This window comes from Mytilus galloprovincialis, chromosome 1 (genome assembly GCF_965363235.1).
Source record: "Mytilus galloprovincialis chromosome 1, xbMytGall1.hap1.1, whole genome shotgun sequence".
NCBI classification, from domain to species: domain Eukaryota; kingdom Metazoa; phylum Mollusca; class Bivalvia; order Mytilida; family Mytilidae; genus Mytilus; species Mytilus galloprovincialis.
Window position 1 is genome coordinate 80,981,698 of NC_134838.1, and position 23,603 is coordinate 81,005,300.

The following is a 23,603-nucleotide window of genomic DNA, read 5'->3' on the forward strand; positions in this document are numbered from 1 at the left end:
ATTGTGTATTTTTTTTACACTATCTTCGTTGGAAAAATTAACAGTGTATGACTTTGATGGGATGTAGTTATTCTATTATCAGATCACATAATCTTAGGTTTATGAAAGAGAAGTAAATTGAAATGTTTTCCTCCCATTTAATGTCAACACTTTTTTTTCCTATTAAAGCCCCAGATTGGGAAGAAAAGTTGCAAGACGGGAAATAGATATTAATTGAACGAAATAATACATTTTTACTTTTTTTGATTCATAAATACAACATGAAGTGTCCTAGATACAGTATATAAAATATGTTATGTTTTCACGAGAAGCAGTTCACAAAAATTTGTCATTTGGTTCCAGTTTTCAATTTTTTATAGTTTCCATAAAAAATTATCTTGGTACAATTTAAATCAATATTCTACGTACTTTTTATTTCAATCTGAAATAAATAATGCGTAATAAACCCGGGTACTTTAACATGACAAGACATATGCCGATTTCGTGAGTTACGTAACACAAATATAAATATTTAATAAGGATCCAGACTTTAGTTCTATTTTCTTGTTGTTGGTAAAAGGCGTTTTTTCTCTACACGGTAAGATTGATTTTTTTCACAATCGTTTACCTCGAGGGGCCAATTTGCCAGTTAAGTTACAACAGTAAAGAAATGTTTTCCTTTCTAAAGTGGTACTTCCGAAAGATATACCTGACATTTTGGTAAACCGCATCTTTTTTTTATTGTTCCTGTTTCAAAATATCAATAGAAATTTTCTTCTATAGAACATGTATATTTTAACATTATTTAGAACATTATGCATCAATAATTACTTTTGTTGTTTTTAGATAAGCCAAAAGAAAATCAATCCCAAAATAGAGAGTGAAGGTGAAAGTAAGGTTTCTTAAACCACAAGCAAGTACGTAGTTAAACAATATCTCACGCTCCAAATTGCTTTGAGTCTAGAAACGATAGTATTCAATATACAGTAACTTTCAACCTAATTAAAATTCAGATGTGTCTTAATACGCGTGCTTGTATGTATGTTAAAATATATGGATGAAATGAAGGGATGTCAATGAGATATCGTGTACTCGAGTATCGCTCCGTAGTACCGAGTATCGAATACCAAAATTATACTGGACCAACGGATTCCTATTACAAATAGTATTTCTATTTTGTTCTCCCTAAGGGGAACTGAATTTTAATTAAAACACTATACAAATCATAGATAAAATTAAGGTAGCACAATACAAAGATTTTATAACTCTCAAGTTTTAAAATGCTGTAACTTTCTTAATAACGCTTGGAAATTAATAAAAGTGATAGTTTTGGATAGCTAACAGATTACTCTTTCAAATTAATGTAATGTTAGTATTATATAACAATTATGTAACCAATTATAATGTTAACTGTGTCTAAAATATTTTTCACCAAATTTCCACTTTCAAATGAAATTAGCTTCTTCATAGGTATCCCTAGAGGGTTGATTTTATTATATGTTGTTCTTATGGCCATTATCTACAAAAAGGTGTCTCAGATTTCAGATAGAATGTATAGAAAAATGTTTACACCTAATTAAACATTATCTTCTTTTATGTGGTGAGGATGTTTGCACTAATTAGAGATTTATGAGAGAATTGAATACCATAGAGACAATCTGAGACACCCTTTTGAAGCCCATGATGTGTTGATTAAGATTTCGTTAGAATTTTCTGTATAGTTAAAGAGATGATAGAGCTAAATTCATTCATGTGAACTTACCCACATTTTGCCACTAATTACATAATAATTGATTACATAATGATTGCATAATAAAAATATTGCATTCATTTAAAAGATTTATCTTTTATCTATCTATATATACCTCTTTTGCTATTTTCTATGCATTCATAAGAAAGTTACAGCATTTCAAAGGTTAGTGATTGGAAGTAAAAAAATCTTTGTGTTGTTCTACCTTAATCAAAATTAAAATACGTTTCGATTGTCTTTTAGAAGTACTCCGAACAAAGGTAGGCTATAAAGAAGATCAACTTTACAAGGCTTACAGTTTTAGTTTATCGTATCTTTGTCATTCCATCAACTCAATACCGTTAGATCAAATATTTTCATCAGCAGGACTGTTAGTTACGTATCAAAATTAAGAATTCGAATTATCTGAGGAAAAATTGAGAAGATTATATTTCTAAATAAGATTAAATTTGTTGCACCCTGTTTCGACTCTCGGTGAATAGTTAAAGGCTTCAATAAGTTTTAATCGTAACCCGTTGGTGATCATTAAATGTTTTTTTTAAGAATCCCAAATACTACTGAGTAATCATATTTATATAGATATTTATATATTAATTGATTAGATTATTGCCAGTTTGCATAACTAGTATATGAAGTAAATCAGCTATGAATTATGGTATAAAATTCTTTAGACATTTTTTCTGTGGTAATAATGTTGAGGGTTTTACATTCATAAGACAACGTCCCACAATAACTAAAATGTGTATAGTAGCTGTTTTGATAAGATTTGTAATTAAACCAAATCCCATAACACTATAAATGATAAAAAAAGTTTCCTGACTCCTGTAAAACCTAAGAGTGATTGTGTATGTCAGACGCGCATTTGATTTTGTAAACGAAATGCGCGGTTGGCGTTCAAATTTTAATTCTGGTGTATACGTTGAGTTTATCTATAACTACATGGTCGATTTCACAGCTTGTGGAAGTTTCCCCTCTGGATGTATCACTAGCCCAAAGGTCAGCACTGCTGTGTTGACATTGGTTATCATTAATAGGGTCATAATTATAAATTAGCTGCTTAAACAAATTTTTTTTTTTCGAAATACTAAGGATTTCCACCAAAGGAAAAGTTTTCCTAAGCTGTATTTGGCAAAACATTTTGGAAGTTTGGATATTCATTGGTCTTTAACTTCGTTCTTCATGTTTTCAATTTAGACTTGTTTATATAGATATATATACATTTGTGAACACAACAATGAATATTGGTGTCCATTCTCTAAGTAAGAGAAACTAGGATGTATAGTGACTTTAATGAAGTTTTAAATGCTTTTAATATCAATTTTTCATTAAAACAACATATACATTTTCGTCACCGAAGTATTGCAATTGTAGAAAATGTAGAATCTTACAACAAAATATCTTTCTTAACATAAATGTTCAGTGTGGACAAAGACATCATATGCCTTCTAAAGGAAGCGTATTTTTTAAAGTTTTGGTGTTATTTTGAGTCATGTGACAGCTAATTCGGCGAAGAATATTTTCGATTCAAACATCTTGTTAGTTAGAATTCGGTGGGACATTTTTTAGTACAACAAACGTTCAGTGTAAAGGTAAAGGTCGTAAAATTTCAAATTATAAAAGTTTAAAACGAAAAGTAAATGATCAAGACACATAAACATGGAAGCTTACTTCTTTTTTTAAACATATAAGTAAATTCAGATGATATTAATTTTAATAATTACTATTTAAAAAAAGAAAAATATAAAGCCTCTTTTGGTTATGATGATATTTTGATCGAAAAAAACTCCCCAGACTTGTCTAACTGGATGGTACACAAAAAACCACATATTTTGACATTTCTTTCACCTACGTTTATTTGTGATCCAGACAAACGTTTCCATTCTGTGTTTATTTTGTAGATGTATTATTATTTACTATAATTGTTCCATCAATTTAATTTTGAATCCATATAGAATCATAAAAAAATTGTGTAAAACTAACCTTCAAACAATCCATTATTATATAATAAGGATTACCCAATTTCATCCTTAGAAATCGTATAACAGATGTTTTGCTTTATTTGTTCAAATATTCAGAACAACTTTACATGAGTCCATGTTTACTATTAATTTTTTAATAAATGAATGCTTGTTACATATCTTATTTGCTCATTTTTAAAAGTTTGCTTTTTGTTAATGTCTTTTCCGTAGATTTTACTTTTTCCAGTGAATACTGCATCTGTTGATATATACGGTAAATGTTTTGTACATATATACAAATATTCAGGTATGTTAAAGTACATGTATACTATCAGTTCATAAAAATACAAATTGTTTAGTCTTTAAACTTTTATCTGAGATTTCTGCTGATTTTTCTGCTAAATAGGTGCAATTTGGGTACTTGGTACAATATCTGTACTGTGACGTTATATTATTAACCATTCTGAAATAATATGAATAGCAACAATCCGTCTTAACAAAACAAGTTAAGCAAATTTAATTCAATGAAAATAAATGCGTAGAATCTCCTAGTAAACCACCAAAAGTCTTCTCAATTCTATTTTCCATTTGTAGTTATATTTCAAGCTATGTATGCTACTTTTATATATATATGTCTTGAGATGAATAGATAAAAAGACCTTTGGAATTTAAATCTTCTGATATCAATTTCGAGATAATACATGCATCACTGGTGGTAAGCGGATGGTCGTAACTAAAAGTTACGACCATCCGGAGATGGGAGACAACTCTAGGGATAAACTTTTCTTTTCCGATTTTCGTGCAGTAAAATGTTCATTTGAGTCAAACCGCTTGTCTCATACATACTATTCGGTAGTTCGGTGATATTGAAGCCAAATTTGATGCATTAAAACTTTCCAATTTTCGTAAAATAGTCATTCAAAAATTCGAGCATGATGGTCGTAACTAAAAAAACAAAAATGTTGAGGATGGTCGTAACGAAAATTTGTGATGGTCGTAACTCTGTTTTAAATAAGACCGAATAAGGCAAGTCAAGAGTTCTAAATGTGTCTTTTATTGTATGCATATATTATATGACTTATTTCTGAAGAATTTTTAAAATTTTTACATACAACGTAAAATAAAGCAATTTCAATCCGTGTAACACTTATCAATTCAAAATTTTAAAAAAGTTTTCAGACATTAGTTTGGGGGAATTTTGATTAAAGTTTCAAATCAGTAAAATGTTTTGGACCGAACAAGGCAAGTCAAGAGTTTTAAACGTGTCTTTTATTATATGAATATATTATATTATATAATTGTGAAGTACGTTGTTTTCACCAATGATAAAAACTAAAAGGGGTAAAGAGAGGGGTACCTGTAAAGTGCGAAACGGAAGAAAATTGGAACGAATCGAACGAAACAATACAAAATGAAATGACAGTCATATATACTGAAAATATATTGTATAAAACTAACCACAGGCAAATAGTTGAATTAATGTAAGCGATTAAATTCATTAACAATGTAAATTTCTCAAAAGTGGAGAATTCATTTTAAAACAAGAAACACAGCCTTGGTTATGATAATTCTTAGTTGAAAATAAAAAGCACGAAATGTATCAAATCATTTTTAATTACAAAATAAATGATTTTAAGGAAAGGCATTTTTTAATAAATTGGACATCACATGAAATACATGTTTTTTTTCTTCTTTAGATTTTGCATCTTTTGAAAAGATAAACATTGTAAATACTTTTTGAGGATGTACCTACTAGCTGATTTTTTGAAATCTACAATTTAAGATTGATACATTAAGTCGAAAGAGCATTAGTAAGGAATCAAAATAATCTAAAAGTTAATATTGATATATAGGTTATGAAGGTCGTTATCTAGACTAGACTATTCCCGCGAATTCGCAGGTCCGTACCTGAGAACATACGCTTTATTTTTAGCCTGGATTTTTAGAAGTCATATTGTTATTGGGTGAAATCAAGCTGATAATAGGGTGGAAAGTTATGTCCATTACGAACTCCATGAGTAGCGTGTAGCCATTCATACAATATAAACATATAACATACACATAATTGTCAACCTGCATACCGTGGGGTTTGTATGTGATAGTTGCCGCAGTACCTTTAGTTCTACCTAAGTCTCTGACATATTATCCTGGTTACAAGCTTAAGCCTGGCTACAAACTAGTATTTTATTTTACTCTTAAATTCAGCGCGTGTAGCAGTGTAAAATATATATCAACAATATTCCTACTTTCGAGGTTAATACAATTTTCATTGCGACACAATGGATTCAGTTTTCATTCCGTACCAATACTTAGAACTAATATCAATGATATACCGCAATATATAATTGTTATGTAATCGATAAAAAATAAAGACAGCACGTTAAAAAATCCTGAGTTGAGTTCAATATTGTAACGGCTACGTAGCTGCTATCAATATCTTTGTAGCAACTAGTCTATAGCTACACGTTCAATAGTCAAAATCTACGTAGCAGCTACGATATTGATCTCAACCCAGGACTCCGAAGTGTATTTGTGGATTTAATTTCCGCATGAACCACCAAAAGCCGAATATTTCAAGGCCTATAGTTTACAAGAACTGCAATAGCTGATTAAAAGTTAAAAATGATTGTTCAGAATTGTACGTTTAATAATTTCACCTGCCGACATGATTGCAGATAAAAAAAAAGTCGAAAATAAAAAAAATATGAGGGAATACACGTGCATTTAATAATTTTATGCCTTAACGTACAGTAAAAAAAATTACATAATGTAATACTCAACCCTAGCATACTTTTAGGCTTAATGCAAGTTGATAAGTTTTCACTGTTACTCCTAAATGATGAGCGTTTGGAATACATCAGAACTGTGTGTGTTTAATAATTTTCTAGCTCAATTTCTGCATACCATTATCATAGTAACAAATACTATTGTTTGTAACAAATCATATATGACATCTGAGTTTATTACTTTTACTTTTAAAATACATTAATAAAAATTGTCTAAATACTCGAGTTACGGTCATCTTTCAAAGTTACGACCATCATCCAAAATATTATAGTTGGATTTACGACCATCACACATTTAAAGTTACGACCATCATGCTCGAACTTTTGAATGACTATTTTACGAAAATTGGAATGATTTTGTCTATCAAATTTGGTTTTAATATCAACGCACTCACGATAAGTGTATGTGAGACAAGCGGCTTGGCTCAAATGAACCTTTTACTGCACGAAAATCGGAAAAGAAAAACTTATCCCTAGAGTTGTCTCCCATCTCCGGATGGTCGTAACTTTTAGTTACGACCATCCGCTTACCACCAGTGATGCATAGGTAAAATTTGATTTAATATTGACATTAACTCAAAATAATGATCTGTTAACTGAACTAAATATGTTATGCATATTTTTTAACAACTGATATATTTATGACAATATCAGCTGTCGGTTCTTTTATCTTAATCATGAAACGTGTACCGGCTTCATATTGTCTGAATAAAAAGAATTTCAAACATCTTTTTCCGTTGACAGCAAATTGATTTTATGACATTCTAAAACAAAACATGGGTGTAATTGAACAGACAAGCCTTTTATTCAATGAACCTTAAACATATATGTGTCATAAATACTAATAAGTAATTAAGGCTCCCATTTTCAATACTATTAAATCACAGTTTGTTATATTTTATAAGTAACATTCTTTTAATGTTTTGCAAAAGACGTTATTTTATTCATTTGATATTATTTCAAAATTAAAAGCGTCCATAGGGTCAAAACGAGTTATATTCTTGAATATTGTCTGAACAAAATACACTTAAACGGAAGATTTAATTAAAGCATGATGTTTCTTATACATTATGGTTTCTAAAAAACAGATTTAATCTACCATTGTCTACATGAACAAAGTCAGGAATTTGACAGTTGTTATCCATTGTTGATGTGTTCGAGCTTTGATTTTGCCATTTGAATTTTCCTCGAAGTTCAGTATTGTTGTAATTTTACTTTTTAGCGAGGAGTCAGAAACAATCACAAGCATTATTAAATTGATATACTATTATTTATACAGACGTTGTTTAATATATTAAAATCTAAGCAAAAGTATTGCGTCATAAATCATTGATTTCAAATTTCAGTTTGAGGTCTGTTTTCTTTTGTTTTACGTATACAAATCTCTGATGCTTGTATTTCCTATCATGATTTCTTTGATAGGGTGTTGCTGCCCACAACGAAGCTATTTAACTAAGAGTTCCAAATAAGGAAGCTGAAATCATCCCTTCGTAAGTTTTACGGACGCCATCACGAGTTGGTTGACCGTTATGAAATATACGTTACGCAGATGACTTACAGTCGTTGCTAGAATCCCGTTCCAGTTTCAGGAATGTGATCTACCTAATTAGACTTTTTATTGGGTTTGTACTTATATAAGCAACACGACGGATGCCACATGTGGAGAACGATTTGCTTACCCTTCTGGAGTATCTGATATCACCACAAGTTTTAGCGGGTTTCGTGTCGCCTAGTCTTTATTTTTCTATGCTTTGTTTTGTGTACTATTGTTTGTTTGTCTATTTCATTTTTAGCGATGACGTTGTCAGTTTATTTTCGATTGATGAATTTGAATGTTCCTCTGGTATCTTTCGCTTATCTTTCATCTAAAATGGTCTTTCCATTATGTACCCTTCCCCAATCGGTCACAGATAAGATAATGTATAGATATGATCCTTCGAGGTCGATTGGTAAAAAAGAAACGCGACTAATTTTTACCCGCATGAGGATATAGACAAGTGTAAATTATAAAGTAGAAACGTCTTGCTCCTTGAATACGTCATTATCGGATTCTTTTGGGGTTCGTCGTGTTCAATCTATGGATATAAGTGTAATGTTTCTTTATTGTTTGTTTTTGTGTCTTTTTATCGTTGTTGGTCAGGGTGTTGTATCCAGGTGTGTTGATAAGTCGTTATCCTAAGGCTATTTTTTTCCTATTTTTTCTGTAGACTTAGCTTTCAGTTTTTATTACCATGCATTGTCAAGCTTGGTAACTCATAATTGTTTGTCAGTAACAAAATGTACGATGCTGTCCCATACTGAACCTTCTGACCTTGTTTGTTTACATTAAAATATCAATGGCGTCAAAATCACGTGATGTCAATTCGTTCTACCCTATCAAATTGCTCTACTGTCAATTAGGGGATTTTTCAGTCTACGGCAATTATGTTATTTCTTTGTGGGATATTGCTTCAAAATAGTTTGCAATAATTTTGGGTTTTATTCAACAGGAAAACTCTTTTTTTTGCCATCCCTTTTGACATCAATGGAATTTTGTATGAATATTTACCTACAGTCATGATGGTCAGAATATCGACCTTTTTATAATCAAGAAAAAGAAAATTCTATTAAAAATAAATGTAGATTGTTTTTTATCAACCTACTCTGTATTCCTGTACAAAATTATGTTTTCATATTGTTTTCCTTTCATTTTGGTTGGGCTTTTTTCGCGGGAAAATCGCGAAAGACGTAAGGAGCATGTCATTTTAAAATTCCTAAAAATACGATTTGCTTGACCTGTATTGCCTGCCACAAGATTGATGACGCTGAATGGAATGTACACAAAGCAATGGAGGCCGGAAGTGGGATGTTGTGAAGTTCTAGAATGTTTTTAGACATTCGGAAGTCGGGATTGAAACGGACATTAGAAAATTGGCAATTTTTTAGCAATAATTGAGAACAACAATGAAAGCTTACCTTAAGAAATGTTTTTTTTATTCAAAAGTGCAGAAAAAACGTATTCTGCACTGTTTTTCTACACCGGAAGTAGCGTAGTGACGTCAATGTTGAGTTTCCCCGTGTGTTAAGTTCAAATACAAATACCTAACGAACTGACAAGATGAACGATTTTAGACTACGGTAGGATATGTTGTTTTTTTGTTTGGACCTGGCATTTTTGCTTTTTTTTTAAAGGTTATTCTTATATGCATGGGTCATACACTAGACCTTTTGTACTTTCATTTCTATGTACCTCATGAAAAGGCTCAAAATATTTGTTTTTAAAAGAAAGGGTTTCGTGTATATCTAAACTTTTGAATAGACTTATTAAGAAGGGATATAATTACGATACTGTTGTCAAGTCATTAAAGATTGCATATTTTGGCGTTAATATTGAGTCACTGATAAGGTCTTTGCATCGGAACTAAACACATTTATTCTAAAAACAGTTGTTGGCATGACACGGGTTATGTTCTTCTCATATATGTTATGATGGTATGATACTAAACCCCTAACGGGAAGGATTGTGCCTGATGTTCATATGATGAAATCATAATCTTTCAGTCAGTTTAGTTGAAGTCTGGAGCTGGCATGTCAGTTAACTGCTAGTAGTCTGTTGTTATTTATGTATTATTGTCATTTTGTTTATTTTCTTTGGTTACATCTTCTGACATCAGACTCGGATTTCTCTTGAACTGAATTTTAATGTGCGTATTGTTATGCGTTTACTTTACTACATTGGTTAGAGGTATAGGGGGAGGGTTGAGATCTCACAAACATGTTTAACCCCGCCGCATTTTTGCGCCTGTCCCAAGTCAGGAGCCTCTGGCCTTTGTTAGTCTTGTATTATTTTAATTTTAGTTTCTTGTGTACAATTTGGAAATTAGTATGGCGTTCATTATCACTGGACTAGTATATATTTGTTTAGGGGCCAGCTGAAGGACGCCTCCGGGTGCGGGAATTTCTCGCTACATTGAAGACCTGTTGGTGACCCTCTGCTGTTGTTTTTTATTTGGGCGGGTTGTTGTCTCTTTGACACATTCCCCATTTCCATTCTCAATTTTATTGATGATATGTCTCCAATAAGAACACCATTTCAAACCTGTCACATCACATTGAATTAAAAAATACCTATCATGGTTAAGAAAATACATAAGATAACACGATTTACCTTTTAATGTCACAAAATATACCTCAGTTTTTGTGGCACTGATACATTCGTGTGACGCGCAATATTAACATCGTTTGTGTTGTCCTGGTGTACTGTCATTTGGGGGTGTCCGTTGTTACATGTTGTTGAATGTTGTAAAGTACTATAATATAATTGTTTATTACTGTACATGAATATGGTTGTTGTTATATGTATCAAATAGTTTGTTTGTATGTATGTTTCTGTTTGTGTTTCATTTTGTTGTGGTTGAGGGTTTCTGTTGTTTCGTTGTTTCCCTCTAATAGTTGATGTGTTTCCCTCGTTTTTGGTTTATGATCCGGAAAAGTCTTCGATTAATCAATTTATAACCATTGAACAGCGGAATTCTTCTGTTGACTTTATTTAGTTCGCAATGAGTTAAAAAAAACGATTCCTAATTTTAAAATATTCCGTGACAATTATCACTGAACTTTAATGCATAGTAAGTTATTTTTACCATCAGAAAACTGAAAACATATTGAGGTGTGATACGTTGGATTAAATTTCGAAGATTATTATGCTACTATTATTAATAATTATAGGGTTAAAATATATTCACGTACATGATTTACATAAAGACTAATTCACCAGGAAAGATTATTAAACTGGTTAACCTATTCGATACTTTCTCCATAAATGTACGAATCTTGCTGATTACTTTTGAAAATAACTTTATGTAAAAATATTGTACTGAAACAATATAAAGACTGAACTGGAAGGCAAGAAATTAACTAATGGGGAATATTTAGATATATTTCATCTGTACTTTGCATATTAGTACTTGCGTGCAAAAAACAAAAATCAGAATTTCGTAATGAATTTCGTGGGGAAATGAAATTCACACAATTGACTTTAAGATTCAACATATTTTTTGTACGATGAATCTGTAACAGAAGACATTCGTTGAAACAAAATAACAGTTACATATTCATTTAAGGAAAATGTTTTTGTTTGTTTGCGAAACTTAAAATAGCTAAATGGTAAAATAATATCAAGACGTCAAATAAGATTCGAAAGTAAAAAAAAGCACTAAAAATGACGAACTACAGTCTGCAAAACAAAACACAGAAAATAAAAGTGTAAAACAACACAAACTCCTACAGCAACCTGGGATATACCGGGGTGTTCCGGACAAATAAGAATTGTATGTTAAACAATACATGGCATGTTGCTCATGACATACAAACTCATTTCAAAGTCATTTATCCCAAAAAGAAGACGATAACAAATGGATGGTCTCTGAAGGACATGTACACGCGTTCAGCAACAGTTTATCAAGTGAGGATTTTATCAAGGTACTTTCGTATTTTTACTAAAATTTGTTCTCATTATAGAAAATTAACAAGACCAGTGGTAAGTTTTAAAAATAAATAACCGGTGAAATATTTTGTCACAGAAATGGAAGAAGGAACAACGAGTGCACTGGTTCGTAATGGACAAGGGGAGGTAGAGATTAGAACAGGTAGTAGACAAGGTAATTCAGAGATTAAGAAAAGCAATGAACAAGGGAATTCAGAGATTAAGAAAGTTAATGGAAAAGGGAATTTAGAGATTAAGAAAGTTAATGGAAAAGGGAATTTAGAGATTAAGAAAATTATTAGAAAAGGGAATTTAGAGAATAAGTAAGGTATGGAATTTAGTTTTTTAATTTGTACTTCATTCAGTCATTTATATTTTTAGTAAAACATCATTTAATGAATTGTTTAGAATGAATATAAGAGAAACTGTGTTCATAAAAAACTTATATTATTTTTAATTATTTTTTTTGTAGAATCTATACATGTACCTCTGTTAGGTTCTTGTCGTTTTGCACTAGCGGTCTTAGGATTTTTTGGACTACTTAACATGTATGCGATGCTTGTCAACATTAATGTTGCGATTGTCTGCATGGTGAATAGGACTTCGATATATACTATTGATAACTCTACAGTTATTTCAAATAAAGATAGTAATTGTTTTCGCCAGAAAGATCATAACTTTTCGGATGCGTCTTCTATCCCTGTAAGTTGACAATTCTTATTTGCAAATGAATAGGAATTTCCTTTAAGCACTTAAAAAAACAATAAGATCATTTCTGTCATTTCAAATTCAGATAAACGGATGATGTTCTATCAATCAAAAACTTTCGGATTGAATTCTATTATTTCATTCTTCAGAACTAGAAATTAAAGAAATAAAAGATACGGCTTCTTCTGACTTTTTTTTAAGACTTATACATTAAATTTGACAAAAACTTTCATAACCGTATCTGAGCCTATGACAAAAGCGACGATTTAAATTTTGATATTACAGATGAATTCCACTTTAGCAGCAATAAACGAACTTCACATGCATATTGGATATTCATTTTCCAACTCATTCGGTATTCGAACACTTGTAGCCGATACTCAGACTTTTTGAAACGTCACCAGTATCTGAGCAGATAGTTGATGAAGCAGGGTTATATTAAAGAACGTCGTCTTTTTTCTTAAAACTAAATTTTTTGGAAGATACCAAAACTGTGTTGATAAATATTCCGTATCCGTTAAAGGTGTCAGACCACCAATTAAAAATCCCTATCTGTTCAACCAAATTTTGCAATTTTCACAGCTTTCTAAATATTTTACCTTAAGTTTAACTTCAAGGAAACCAGGTATATCCTGAATTGTACATGCATCACCTTCCTACATGCCAATTTTCAACCAATGTTTAAAGTCTTGTAACAAATTTCTGATTTTGAAAAGACAGGTACTACCAAAATAACTCCCGGTTTTCTGGAAATCTTAAATTAGTGTACTATGTAGCGCATTAATCCTGAATTTTTAATGCAAACTCATAGACAAGTGAATTTTGGCTCAAAATAGTCTAAATATATTTCCCTTTCACCAAAAGTTTCATGTCTGCAAATTTGTTGGTTAGTTTAAGTAAACAATGACATCAAAAGCACTATTTTGTGTCAAAGTAGGACTACTTTTACATACGTTCTAAATTGGAGGGAGTAATTGGTGGTCTGACACCTAAAGAGCCAAAAAAGTTGCTCAGAAATCTTTGCTTTGCTTTATTCTTAATCCTTAGTCAATTTGAAGTCAGAAACATCCTATCTGAGCATAATGTGACTTATATTACAAATTTCACAGCTCAATTTAAACTGACTGTAATGTATGACTTTGATAGAAAATACTTGAAAATTTCATTTTGGACTACAGGAACATAAACTTTCAATATCAAGATCAGTTTTGTTGATTTTTTTCTTGTTTGTTCTACTTCTTAAAAGACTTTCCACAATTTTTACAATGGGTTAAGTAAAAAATTCAAGGTATTGAAGAGTCAAGGAATATTGACCCCCCTTTTTTACACCTGGTGTAAGTAATGGGACTATTAAATGATCAAAAGTGCAGTCATGGTCATTTAACTGTTTTTATTTTCTATCAGTTGATACAACTTAAGGCATAAAACTTTCATTTGAGATAATAAATGGGATTTTTGTGAGTTTTTGCAATGTTTACATCAGGCTATGTTATCTGCCAAATACATGCTATGACGCAATGATATAAGGGATAAAAATCAAATAATTTCATTAAATCTTGATGACAAGAACTTTTTTTGGTGGTAAAATAACCATGTTTTAATGTTAATACCACAGAAACATCTTGCTGTGCATTTATAACAATTTGGGACATTTTTTTATGTGAAAGCATATTGTCAGGGTGGGAAAAGCTAAAAATAGCACAAATTCAGGTCTAAGGCTCTAAATTTGCAATATGTGACTTTTTGCCCCCAAAAAGATTGAAATGTGACTACTATCACTTCATATGATCAGTTAAGTACAAAAAATCAATTGTTTTCTGAATTTGGGGTTTCACCGCATTTCCCTTAAAGAGCCAAAAAAGTTGCTCAGAAATCTTTGCTTTGCTTTATTCTTAATCCTTAGTCAATTGAAGTCAGAAACATTCTATCTGAGCATAATGTGACTTATATTACAAATTTCACAGCTCAATTTAAACTGACTGTAATGTATGACTTTGATAGAAAATACTTGAAAATTTCATTTTGGACTACAGGAACATAAACTTTCAATATCAAGATCAGTTTTGTTGATTTTTTTCTTGTTTGTTCTACTTCTTAAAAGACTTTCCACAATTTTTACAATGGGTTAAGTAAAAAATTCAAGGTATTGAAGAGTCAAGGAATATTGACCCCCCTTTTTTACACCTGGTGTAAGTAATGGGACTATTAAATGATCAAAAGTGCAGTCATGGTCATTTAACTGTTTTTATTTTCTATCAGTTGATACAACTTAAGGCATAAAACTTTCATTTGAGATAATAAATGGGATTTTTGTGAGTTTTTGCAATGTTTACATCAGGCTATGTTATCTGCCAAATACATGCTATGACGCAATGATATAAGGGATAAAAATCAAATAATTTCATTAAATCTTGATGACAAGAACTTTTTTTGGTGGTAAAATAACCATGTTTTAATGTTAATACCACAGAAACATCTTGCTGTGCATTTATAACAATTTGGGACATTTTTTTATGTGAAAGCATATTGTCAGGGTGGGAAAAGCTAAAAATAGCACAAATTCAGGTCTAAGGCTCTAAATTTGCAATATGTGACTTTTTGCCCCCAAAAAGATTGAAATGTGACTACTATCACTTCATATGATCAGTTAAGTACAAAAAATCAATTGTTTTCTGAATTTGGGGTTTCACCGCATTTCCCTTAAAGGTGTCAGACCACCAATTAAAAATCCCTATCTGTTCAACCAAATTTTGCAATTTTCACAGCTTTCTAAATATTTTACCTTAAGTTTAACTTCAAGGAAACCAGGTATATCCTGAATTGTACATGTATCACCTTCCTACATGCCAATTTTCAACCAATGTTTAAAGTCTTGTAACAAATTTCTGATTTTGAAAAGACAGGTACTACCAAAATAACTCCCGGTTTTCTGGAAATCTTAAATTAGTGTACTATGTAGCGCATTAATCCTGAATTTTTAATGCAAACTCATAGACAAGTGAATTTTGGCTCAAAATAGTCTAAATATATTTCCCTTTCACCAAAAGTTTCATTTCTGCAAATTTGTTGGTTAGTTTAAGTAAACAATGACATCAAAAGCACTATTTTGTGTCAAAGTAGGACTACTTTTACATACGTTCTAAATTGGAGGGAGTAATTGGTGGTCTGACACCTATACATATAATACATGGTGTTTTTTAAGTAGGAATTCTAAATACCGACCTTGTTAATCATTCTTATTACGAGTTATACTGTTCTTTTTATTTTCTTTGTATATTTGTACTTTTACTGTTTATTACGTTTTTTGTTATAACCTTTTGACGTGGCTCGGTATCTATACATCCCGTCATTGTGTTATAGTTATATTGTCATTTTTTGTACAGTTGTCTTTTACTATTGCTTATGTTCTATTTTTATAAAGTGTTATTTTCATTTTGATGATGTGGCTGCAAATATACCAGCAGTTTGCATATATGTGACCAGCCACGACATATCCAGGCTTATGGAGGTAGAACGTCATTGTGAGAAAAACGCCGTTAACTATATGTGACTAGCCACTTCCAGGCTTAGGAGGGCATTGTCTAAAATTTGCTTTTTGTATATTTATCTAGAATATTCCGAAACAAAACTCTCAGTCATGTGAATTTGACATATTTGTTGTAATAGCAATGAAACGAGTCATTTCGAATATCGGTATGAAAATGAGACTGTTCTATGACGGCTTTTATTTATTGAAGGCACTAATTTATAACATACAAAATTATTGTATTTATTGGCTCTTAGTAATGTTCAATAGCGTATTTGAATAAAATTTCAAAGACTTAAATTTACTACAATACAAACAATTCTTAGCTCTATTTTAGAACATGTAACTTGAACTTGTTGAAATGAAGTTAGTTTAAAATTTGTCAAATTAAGCTTTAAGAATTCCTTTTTTTAATTTAGATTTATTATGCATGTCTCTATACTTAGTATGCGACGCGTAACAGTTTATAAGTAGGTGTTCTCTTAAATGCATTTTATACGGTGCATTTGTTAGGAATATATTTCAGATTTCATTTATGAAAGGAAATCTATAGAGCAGAAATTTGATTTTTTTTGTATCAATTTAAAATGTAGATTCAAATATTTTTCACTTCAAACGATAAAGTAAAACTTCTTCAAAACTTATATATGATGTATAGTTCGGCGTCAGCAAAAAAATTATCATTTTTATAATTTTTCTTACAATGACGTTCTACCTCCATAAGCCTGCAAATGTCATGGCGGGCCACAATTATAATAAATCCTTTTATTTCTTTTTTATCTTGAGTTGAGCCAAGACTGAGACTTTGTATCGTGTAAGATGTCTCATTGATCCTTTACTTTCAATGGTTCGTTCTTCCTCTTTTATATATTTAATTGCATTATTCAATATCATATTTCTCATAAAGATTTATCATCAATAGTGATGAGTTTAATATCTTAAAATAGGAAGAATGTGTTTGATTTTGGGTTTGCTTTTGTTTCCTGTAAAACATCTCATTGTCAAGGACTGTCTGTTTTGAATTTGAGTTCAGTATTTTTGTTATGTTACTTTTAAAGAGAGATCTTAAAATTGTATAGAAGATCAAAATAGATATAGGAAGATGTGGTGTGAGTGCCAAGGAGACAACTCTCCATCCAAATAACAATTTATAAAAGTAAACCATTATAGGTCAATATACGGCCTTCAACACAGAGACTTGGCTCACACCGAACAACAAGCTATAAAGGGCCCCAAAATTATGAGTGTAAAACCATTAAACAGACCTTTAAAGAAATGATTAATTTAGTTCCAATTGGAAAATAGAACTCAAGTCAACTTTTCAATATTTACCCGTTTCTGCCAAAATAATGATGAAATATATTACTCATTGTCTGGTACGTTGTGAATTAGAAAGGATTTGTCCGTTTACATTATACGAAATAAAACAAATCATCTCTTTACACTGGAAAACATGTGGGTGTTTTAGTAGCTAATGAACTGTTAAAAATCATCAAACATATAACAGACTACGACATATCTTAATGCATCATGATTAAACCGAAAACCAGGAAAAGATTTTCAACAAAATTGCACCATTTTGTGTGCTTGGAACGTTCTGAAATGGACATGAATTGGTTAAAGAATAACAGAATCTGGTCCATCACTGACGGACTAAAACAATCGAATTTATAAATAAGCAGACCAATAATAAAGAGAGTTAGACTTTTCTTTATTTTAGTCTCTTGGTTTTTATATAGGGCGGTGAGTTAAATTGGGATCCAGAGATACAAGGATATGTACTTGGTGGATTCTACTGGGGTTATTTGATAACACAGATGCCAGCAGGATGGATAGCTACAAGATATGGGGGAAAGATTGTGACTGGTTGGAGCATGTTTGTATCAATGATATTCACATTGTTAACACCATTTGCTGCTAGAACTAGCTTCATCTTTGCAGTAGTTGTTAGGATTGTTATCGGTTTATCTACTGTAAGTCATATATTATAAGAGAGAGAGAGAGAGAGAGAGAGAGAGTAATTAAAAAAAATCAGAAAACTAAATGAAAAAAATACTTCATTTGTGCAAAGCAACGACAATATTTTAATATGTTCTTTACAAAATCTATCTGATTGATTCAATGAGTTCACATGACTCAAACCAGATAAAAAGATCATCCTACAGGTATATTGTAATAATTTTATATTTTTGATAATTTGGAAACCGATAATGTTTAACATGTTTAATAGGGAGCAGTATTTCCGGCTATGCATTCTCTTCTTGGTAACTGGGTTCCTCCATCAGAACGAAGCAAGTTTACTGCAATGATGTACTCTGGTAAGTAATTTGGTTACTGTTCATGCATTTAAAAAAAACAACAAATAAGCAAATAATAAATAATGTAAATAAAATTGTAATAGATAAATAAAATACCTATAAAAAGTGTTCTAGAGATAGAACTAGCAGAGTCTGTACTACGGTAGAATTGTCAACATTTGTTCTAGTTTAGAACTTTCCAATGTATTTCTACGTAAGAACAGCTGGTGTGTGGAGAACAATTATAAAGACTATTCAAAAGCAGTTCTCTTGACAGTTCATGAAACTTTAAAGAGAGGTAAAAACTATTGATAACGGTAGTTTGATTCCGCTATACTGCCATATGTATTTGTTTTAAATCTGGACTCTCCCATGTGATATTCAAAGACACTTTATGCAGCTCCATTGACTTATTACTTCTCATTTTCAGTGAATTCAAATAAATTAAAAATTAACAGGGGAGGTTCAAAAAGCTCAAAAATGATTTTGTATCGAAAAGTCTTCCCCTGTACTATAATATCTCGGTTCTTTTTCTTCAAGTGTCATCCTTAATATATTCCATTATGAGAATCATATTCCTGTTTAACCAGAAAAACGAAGTAAGGTGGACAGTAACGCTTCATTGAATCTGTTTTTATTTTATTTTGGACATTACACAGGTAAAACTTTTATCGCCTTGGTTAGCCCAATGCAATCGTTAGGTTCGAGCATTCATTTATTTCATATTCTGCATCTACTATCTACTTTCTTAGATTATCAGATCATGACAAAAGAACAAATACATTCTAAAGTTGAAAGGTGTTGTGTGGTTATTGTCTGTAGGATACACAGGATTATTTATTGTATTGTCACTTGTCTTATATTGCAATCCACGATATAACAAAATGTATAAATAACAAACTTGATGTTTACAAACAACATGTACAATTTAAAACATCTGCAATCATATATTTAAGTTTGTCTCGTCAAAGAAACATTCAAACTGAAAGCAGAAATAACAGTTAATTTGATACCTCCAAAATGACTACAAAACTTTATTTCAGACAATAATAGAAGATCAATTTCAAATCTGCAATCTATTCTGCATCGAAATAAAACTTCATTTTAAATAACACTGTGAAGTTAATGTTTTCATTCCAGGTACACAACTTGGCATTGTTGTAACATTTGCACTTGGTTCATTGATGTGTGCACATGGTTTTGCTGGAGGTTGGCCGTCCATATTCTACGTCTGTGGTATGTTAATAAATATGAAATATTTAAAGTGTACTGCATATGAGCTTGAATAACCTTTTTTAAGTACGTTTGCAACACTTTATTTGTAAGGCCATGATACGTAAATAAAGGCAACAGTAGTATACCGCTGTTCAAAACTCGTAAATCCATGGACATAAAACAAAAACGGGGTAAGAAACTAAAACTGATGTGTGCACATTAACGTAAAACTTCAGTTATATAACCCTTACCAAATCATTTAGGTGAAAGGCAATGTTCGCTGAAAGATTCCTCAACCTCGGCTTTACCTACTTGTATGTTTTATCAATTTAAAATTCAATTGTAAAAATACACCATATACCATGCGAATGCCGAAGCTACTGTACAGATAAATTGTAAAATTCAATATGTTTAAAGCAGCCTCATCGACGATTGGGTATACAAAAGCATTTAATATTAGTAATCAGTTGTTTCAATCAAATGTTTAATGCTAAAATAATTTTAAGGCACAGATTTATAGTAAACAATAAAACAAGAAATACAAGGAGAAAATAAACATGATTTTGAACATTTTTTACAGTCTGCAGTGATATTATGTGGTGAATTAAGGTTGACGTATTCACCGTCGCTGGTGTATGTATTAATTCGGCAATGCCCACTGTATTTTCTATTAAGTCTTTAGTTATATATATACATTTCGTCTAAACCTCAGCCCAATAATTCAAGATCTGTTTATTTGCATTCGCAATCTGTTTCCCCTGGCCTGGATTCGAACACCTGCTACTGAGATATAGTGGCACCAAATCCTCTTATACTGTGCCCGACGCGCTAGACTACTTGACCACCTAGGTTCTAAAAAACAAAAATTTCGGTGGTCAGATGTTACCTTTCCTCTTCAGTTTTAATCTAGCGTCTTACACAGTACATGATATATAAGGCACGAAGATAGAATTGTTAATGTTTAAAAAAAAGCGCAACGTTAAAATGTTGAGGTCATCTTTTATAACTCAACCAAGTAAACCTTTAAATGCACATGTAAGCAGAGGTAACGTTCTAAACTGAACTGAACTTTGGTCCATGATTTCAATAAGTGGCAATTAAAATTTCCTCATGAATAAACTCATCTTAGATACCGGGATTGAAATTTTGTATTTGTGCCAGACGCGCGTTTCGTTTAAAAAAAAAAGACTCAACAGTGATGCTCGGATATAAAAAAGTTAAAAAGGTCAAATAAAGTACGAAGTTGAAGAGTATTGAGGAACAAAAATTCCTAAAAGTATTGCCAAATACAACTAAGGCAATCTTTTTCTGAGGTAGAAAAGCCGTAGTATTTCAAAAATTCAAAGTTTTGTAAACAGTTAATTTATGATTATTACCATATCAATGATAGTTCGTATCAACACAGAAGTGCTGGCTACTGGGCTAGTAATACCATCGGGGAATAAAAACTACACCAGCAGTGGCATCGACCCAGTGATGAAGTTTCCTTTAACTGAACTTTCTATCCATGCTACAATAATTTTCATTAAATTCTCTTTATCTTCGTGCTTTTAATGCTTCCACCAGAGGCAACAGGGGCATCAAATGTTACCTCTTGACCGTATTTCCGTATTTCTGCACTTCCGCCCGCCCGTCCGTCCGTTCATGCCTTTTCCGTTTCCTCACACAACTTATGAAACTGATACAAAATGCTGAAAACCAAAACTAACATACATAATTTGGATTTAGGCAATGATTTACTTGCCGTTCTAAAGTTATGCTACTTTTTTGTTTGGAAATTGCATTTTTTTTTGTTTCCGCACTCAAACTTAAGTTTTTTCATCCAAACCTTAGGCAATGATAAAAAACCTCAGCTAGCATACAGAGTTTAAATTTTGGAAGTGAGTCACTTATCGTTGTAGAGTTATGCTTCTTTATAAATTTGAAAACTGCAAATATTTTCGTTTCCCACTCCTACTGAAGTTTGTCTCATTTACATTTTATGAAACTCATATGAAACATAATGCTAAGAACCACAACATTTAGACGGACTTCGAGAAGGCGTTGTGAGGTGTCGCCTATTTGTGAGATGTCTACTATAAGTGAGATTTCTACTATTAGTGAGTTGTCTACTATTATTGAGTTTAGTTCTATTTTAACTTGGAAATTGAAAAGCTTAAGCATAGGGAAGTATCCTTTATAAATATGTCACAAATCGAAATTACTTCTGACTGAGTCAATACAAAATGTTCTTGTCTCTTCTTATTAGGCATTTCAAGTTTAATATGGTTAGTTTTATGGATGTGGTTTGTAAGTGATACACCAGCCGAGCACAAACGAATTTCAAGAGAGGAAAAAGAATACATAATGGGTTTATTAGCAAACAGTACCCATGACACTAAAAAGAAGGTAAACCATTATAAACACTTATTCAAAATTGAGAATGGAGAAGGGAATATGTCAAAGAGACAACAATTCGACCAGAAAACAGAAAACAGCAGAAGGCCACCTATGGGTTGTCAACGCAGAAAGAAAATCCTGCACCCGGAGGTGGTTCTCAGCTGGCTCCTAAATAAAATTGTGTACTAATTCAGTGAAAATAGACGTCACACCAAACTCCAAAACATATAAATGAACTAAAGTTTAAAAAAAAAATATAGGACTAACAAACGCCAAAGGCTCCTGACTTGGGACAGGAGCAAAAATAAGGCGGGGTTAAACATGATTTCTAAGATCTCAACCACCTTCTATCTCTAGTCAATGTAGAACAAAGAAACACATAACAATACGAAGAGTAAAATTCAATTATATCTAAATCTATGACTTCATAATGGGTGTACATCAACCAAAGTTAAGCTTGTGACAGAGTACAAACTATGCTGAGAACTGTACTTTGTAAATATTACTTTTCCCGAATACTTACTATAAAGAGTTGTAGAAAACTGATTTCATAAAAAATATAAAAACCACATCTTATGGTAAAATAAAAACCTACAGAAAAAGTATAAAAATCCAGAGGAAATTTCGTCATTGTCAATGCTACAACTATCCAACAAAGACAAAAAAAAATAATGTAAATAATAACGTGTAACCACATGCCGGCGAACAAACAAAATCAAAGGGCACAAATGTATCGATCTAGGAGTACATAGCTGTTAATGACAGTTAGTTCAAAGTTAAATTTTTACTCGAATAAACCATGTTTTCCAAGACCAATTTTTGATTTTGTACTTAAACCTTTTTCTTACAAAATCAAACCAACAAACTGTTCAACTAAGTATGAAGACTTTCTTTAATTGTTTGTCAAAATTTTTAATATCTTCTTCTATGAAAAACTGGAGATAAGAAAATGAATAACACAATACGTACTTTAAAAGACATGTATAAATAATATAAGTAATAAAAGAGTCGCAAAAACACAAAATGGAAAACATGCATTATTCAAAATAAATTGCTAGGAAGGCTGGAGATTTATATTTGAAACTCTTATTCGTGATTTTAAAGGAACTACAGGTGCCCTGGTTGGAGATTGCACAGTCCATGCCGAATTATGCCATAGTGGTAACTAATATAACATGTGATTGGGTCTTTATACACTGCTAACACACATCCCAACTTACATGAATGATGTTCTGAAGCTTGATATCACAACTGTAATCACAGAAACTGCAATGTTTGATAAATCAGAAAAAAGTATAAGACCAATGTACCAGCAAGAATGATCTCTCGGTTTATTGTGAAAAAGTAATGATTGTATGTAGGAAACAACGTAGAAAAAGTTTTTAAAATGTGAACTCATAATCGTTTTTAAAAAGCAGTCCTCTTTCGATAATTGATTGCATTATGGTTATAATGAATTGCACCTTTTTACTGTAAATGATGATTAAAAATGTAAAACTTTAGATAAAAGAGGGACGAAAGATACCAGAGGGACAGTCAAT

The 23,603-nt window shown here is 31.5% G+C and overlaps 1 protein-coding gene across 5 annotated transcripts; it reads left to right on the top strand.

The window, feature by feature from the left end:
- The first annotated feature begins 428 nt into the window (after window positions 1-428).
- Window positions 429-23,366, top strand: LOC143085529 (sialin-like). 5 transcript variants are annotated; one of them, XM_076261948.1, is made up of 8 exons: window positions 429-577; window positions 11,973-12,100; window positions 12,410-12,639; window positions 17,911-18,144; window positions 18,402-18,489; window positions 19,609-19,704; window positions 21,932-22,071; window positions 23,167-23,366. In XM_076261948.1, exons 2-8 carry the CDS (start codon window positions 12,037-12,039, stop codon window positions 23,263-23,265), a joined length of 951 nt encoding a protein of 316 aa, XP_076118063.1. In that variant the 5' UTR covers window positions 429-577; window positions 11,973-12,036; the 3' UTR covers window positions 23,266-23,366. The 5 variants fall into 5 exon arrangements, with proteins under 5 accessions (XP_076118063.1, XP_076118073.1, XP_076118044.1 ...); XM_076261958.1 differs by having other exon boundaries at window positions 12,035-12,100; XM_076261929.1 differs by having other exon boundaries at window positions 12,035-12,112; window positions 23,167-23,363.
- Window positions 23,367-23,603: the final 237 nt, after the last annotated feature.

Coding starts and splice junctions, on each gene's coding strand:
- LOC143085529 (XM_076261929.1), top strand. CDS start 12,037: ATGGAAGAAGGAACAACGAGTGCACTGGTTCGTAATGGACAAGGGGAG. Junction 18,490..19,608: donor TACTGCAATGATGTACTCTG/GTAAGTAATTTG, acceptor TTTTCATTCCAG/GTACACAACTTGGCATTGTT. Junction 19,705..21,931: donor GTCCATATTCTACGTCTGTG/GTATGTTAATAA, acceptor TCTTCTTATTAG/GCATTTCAAGTTTAATATGG.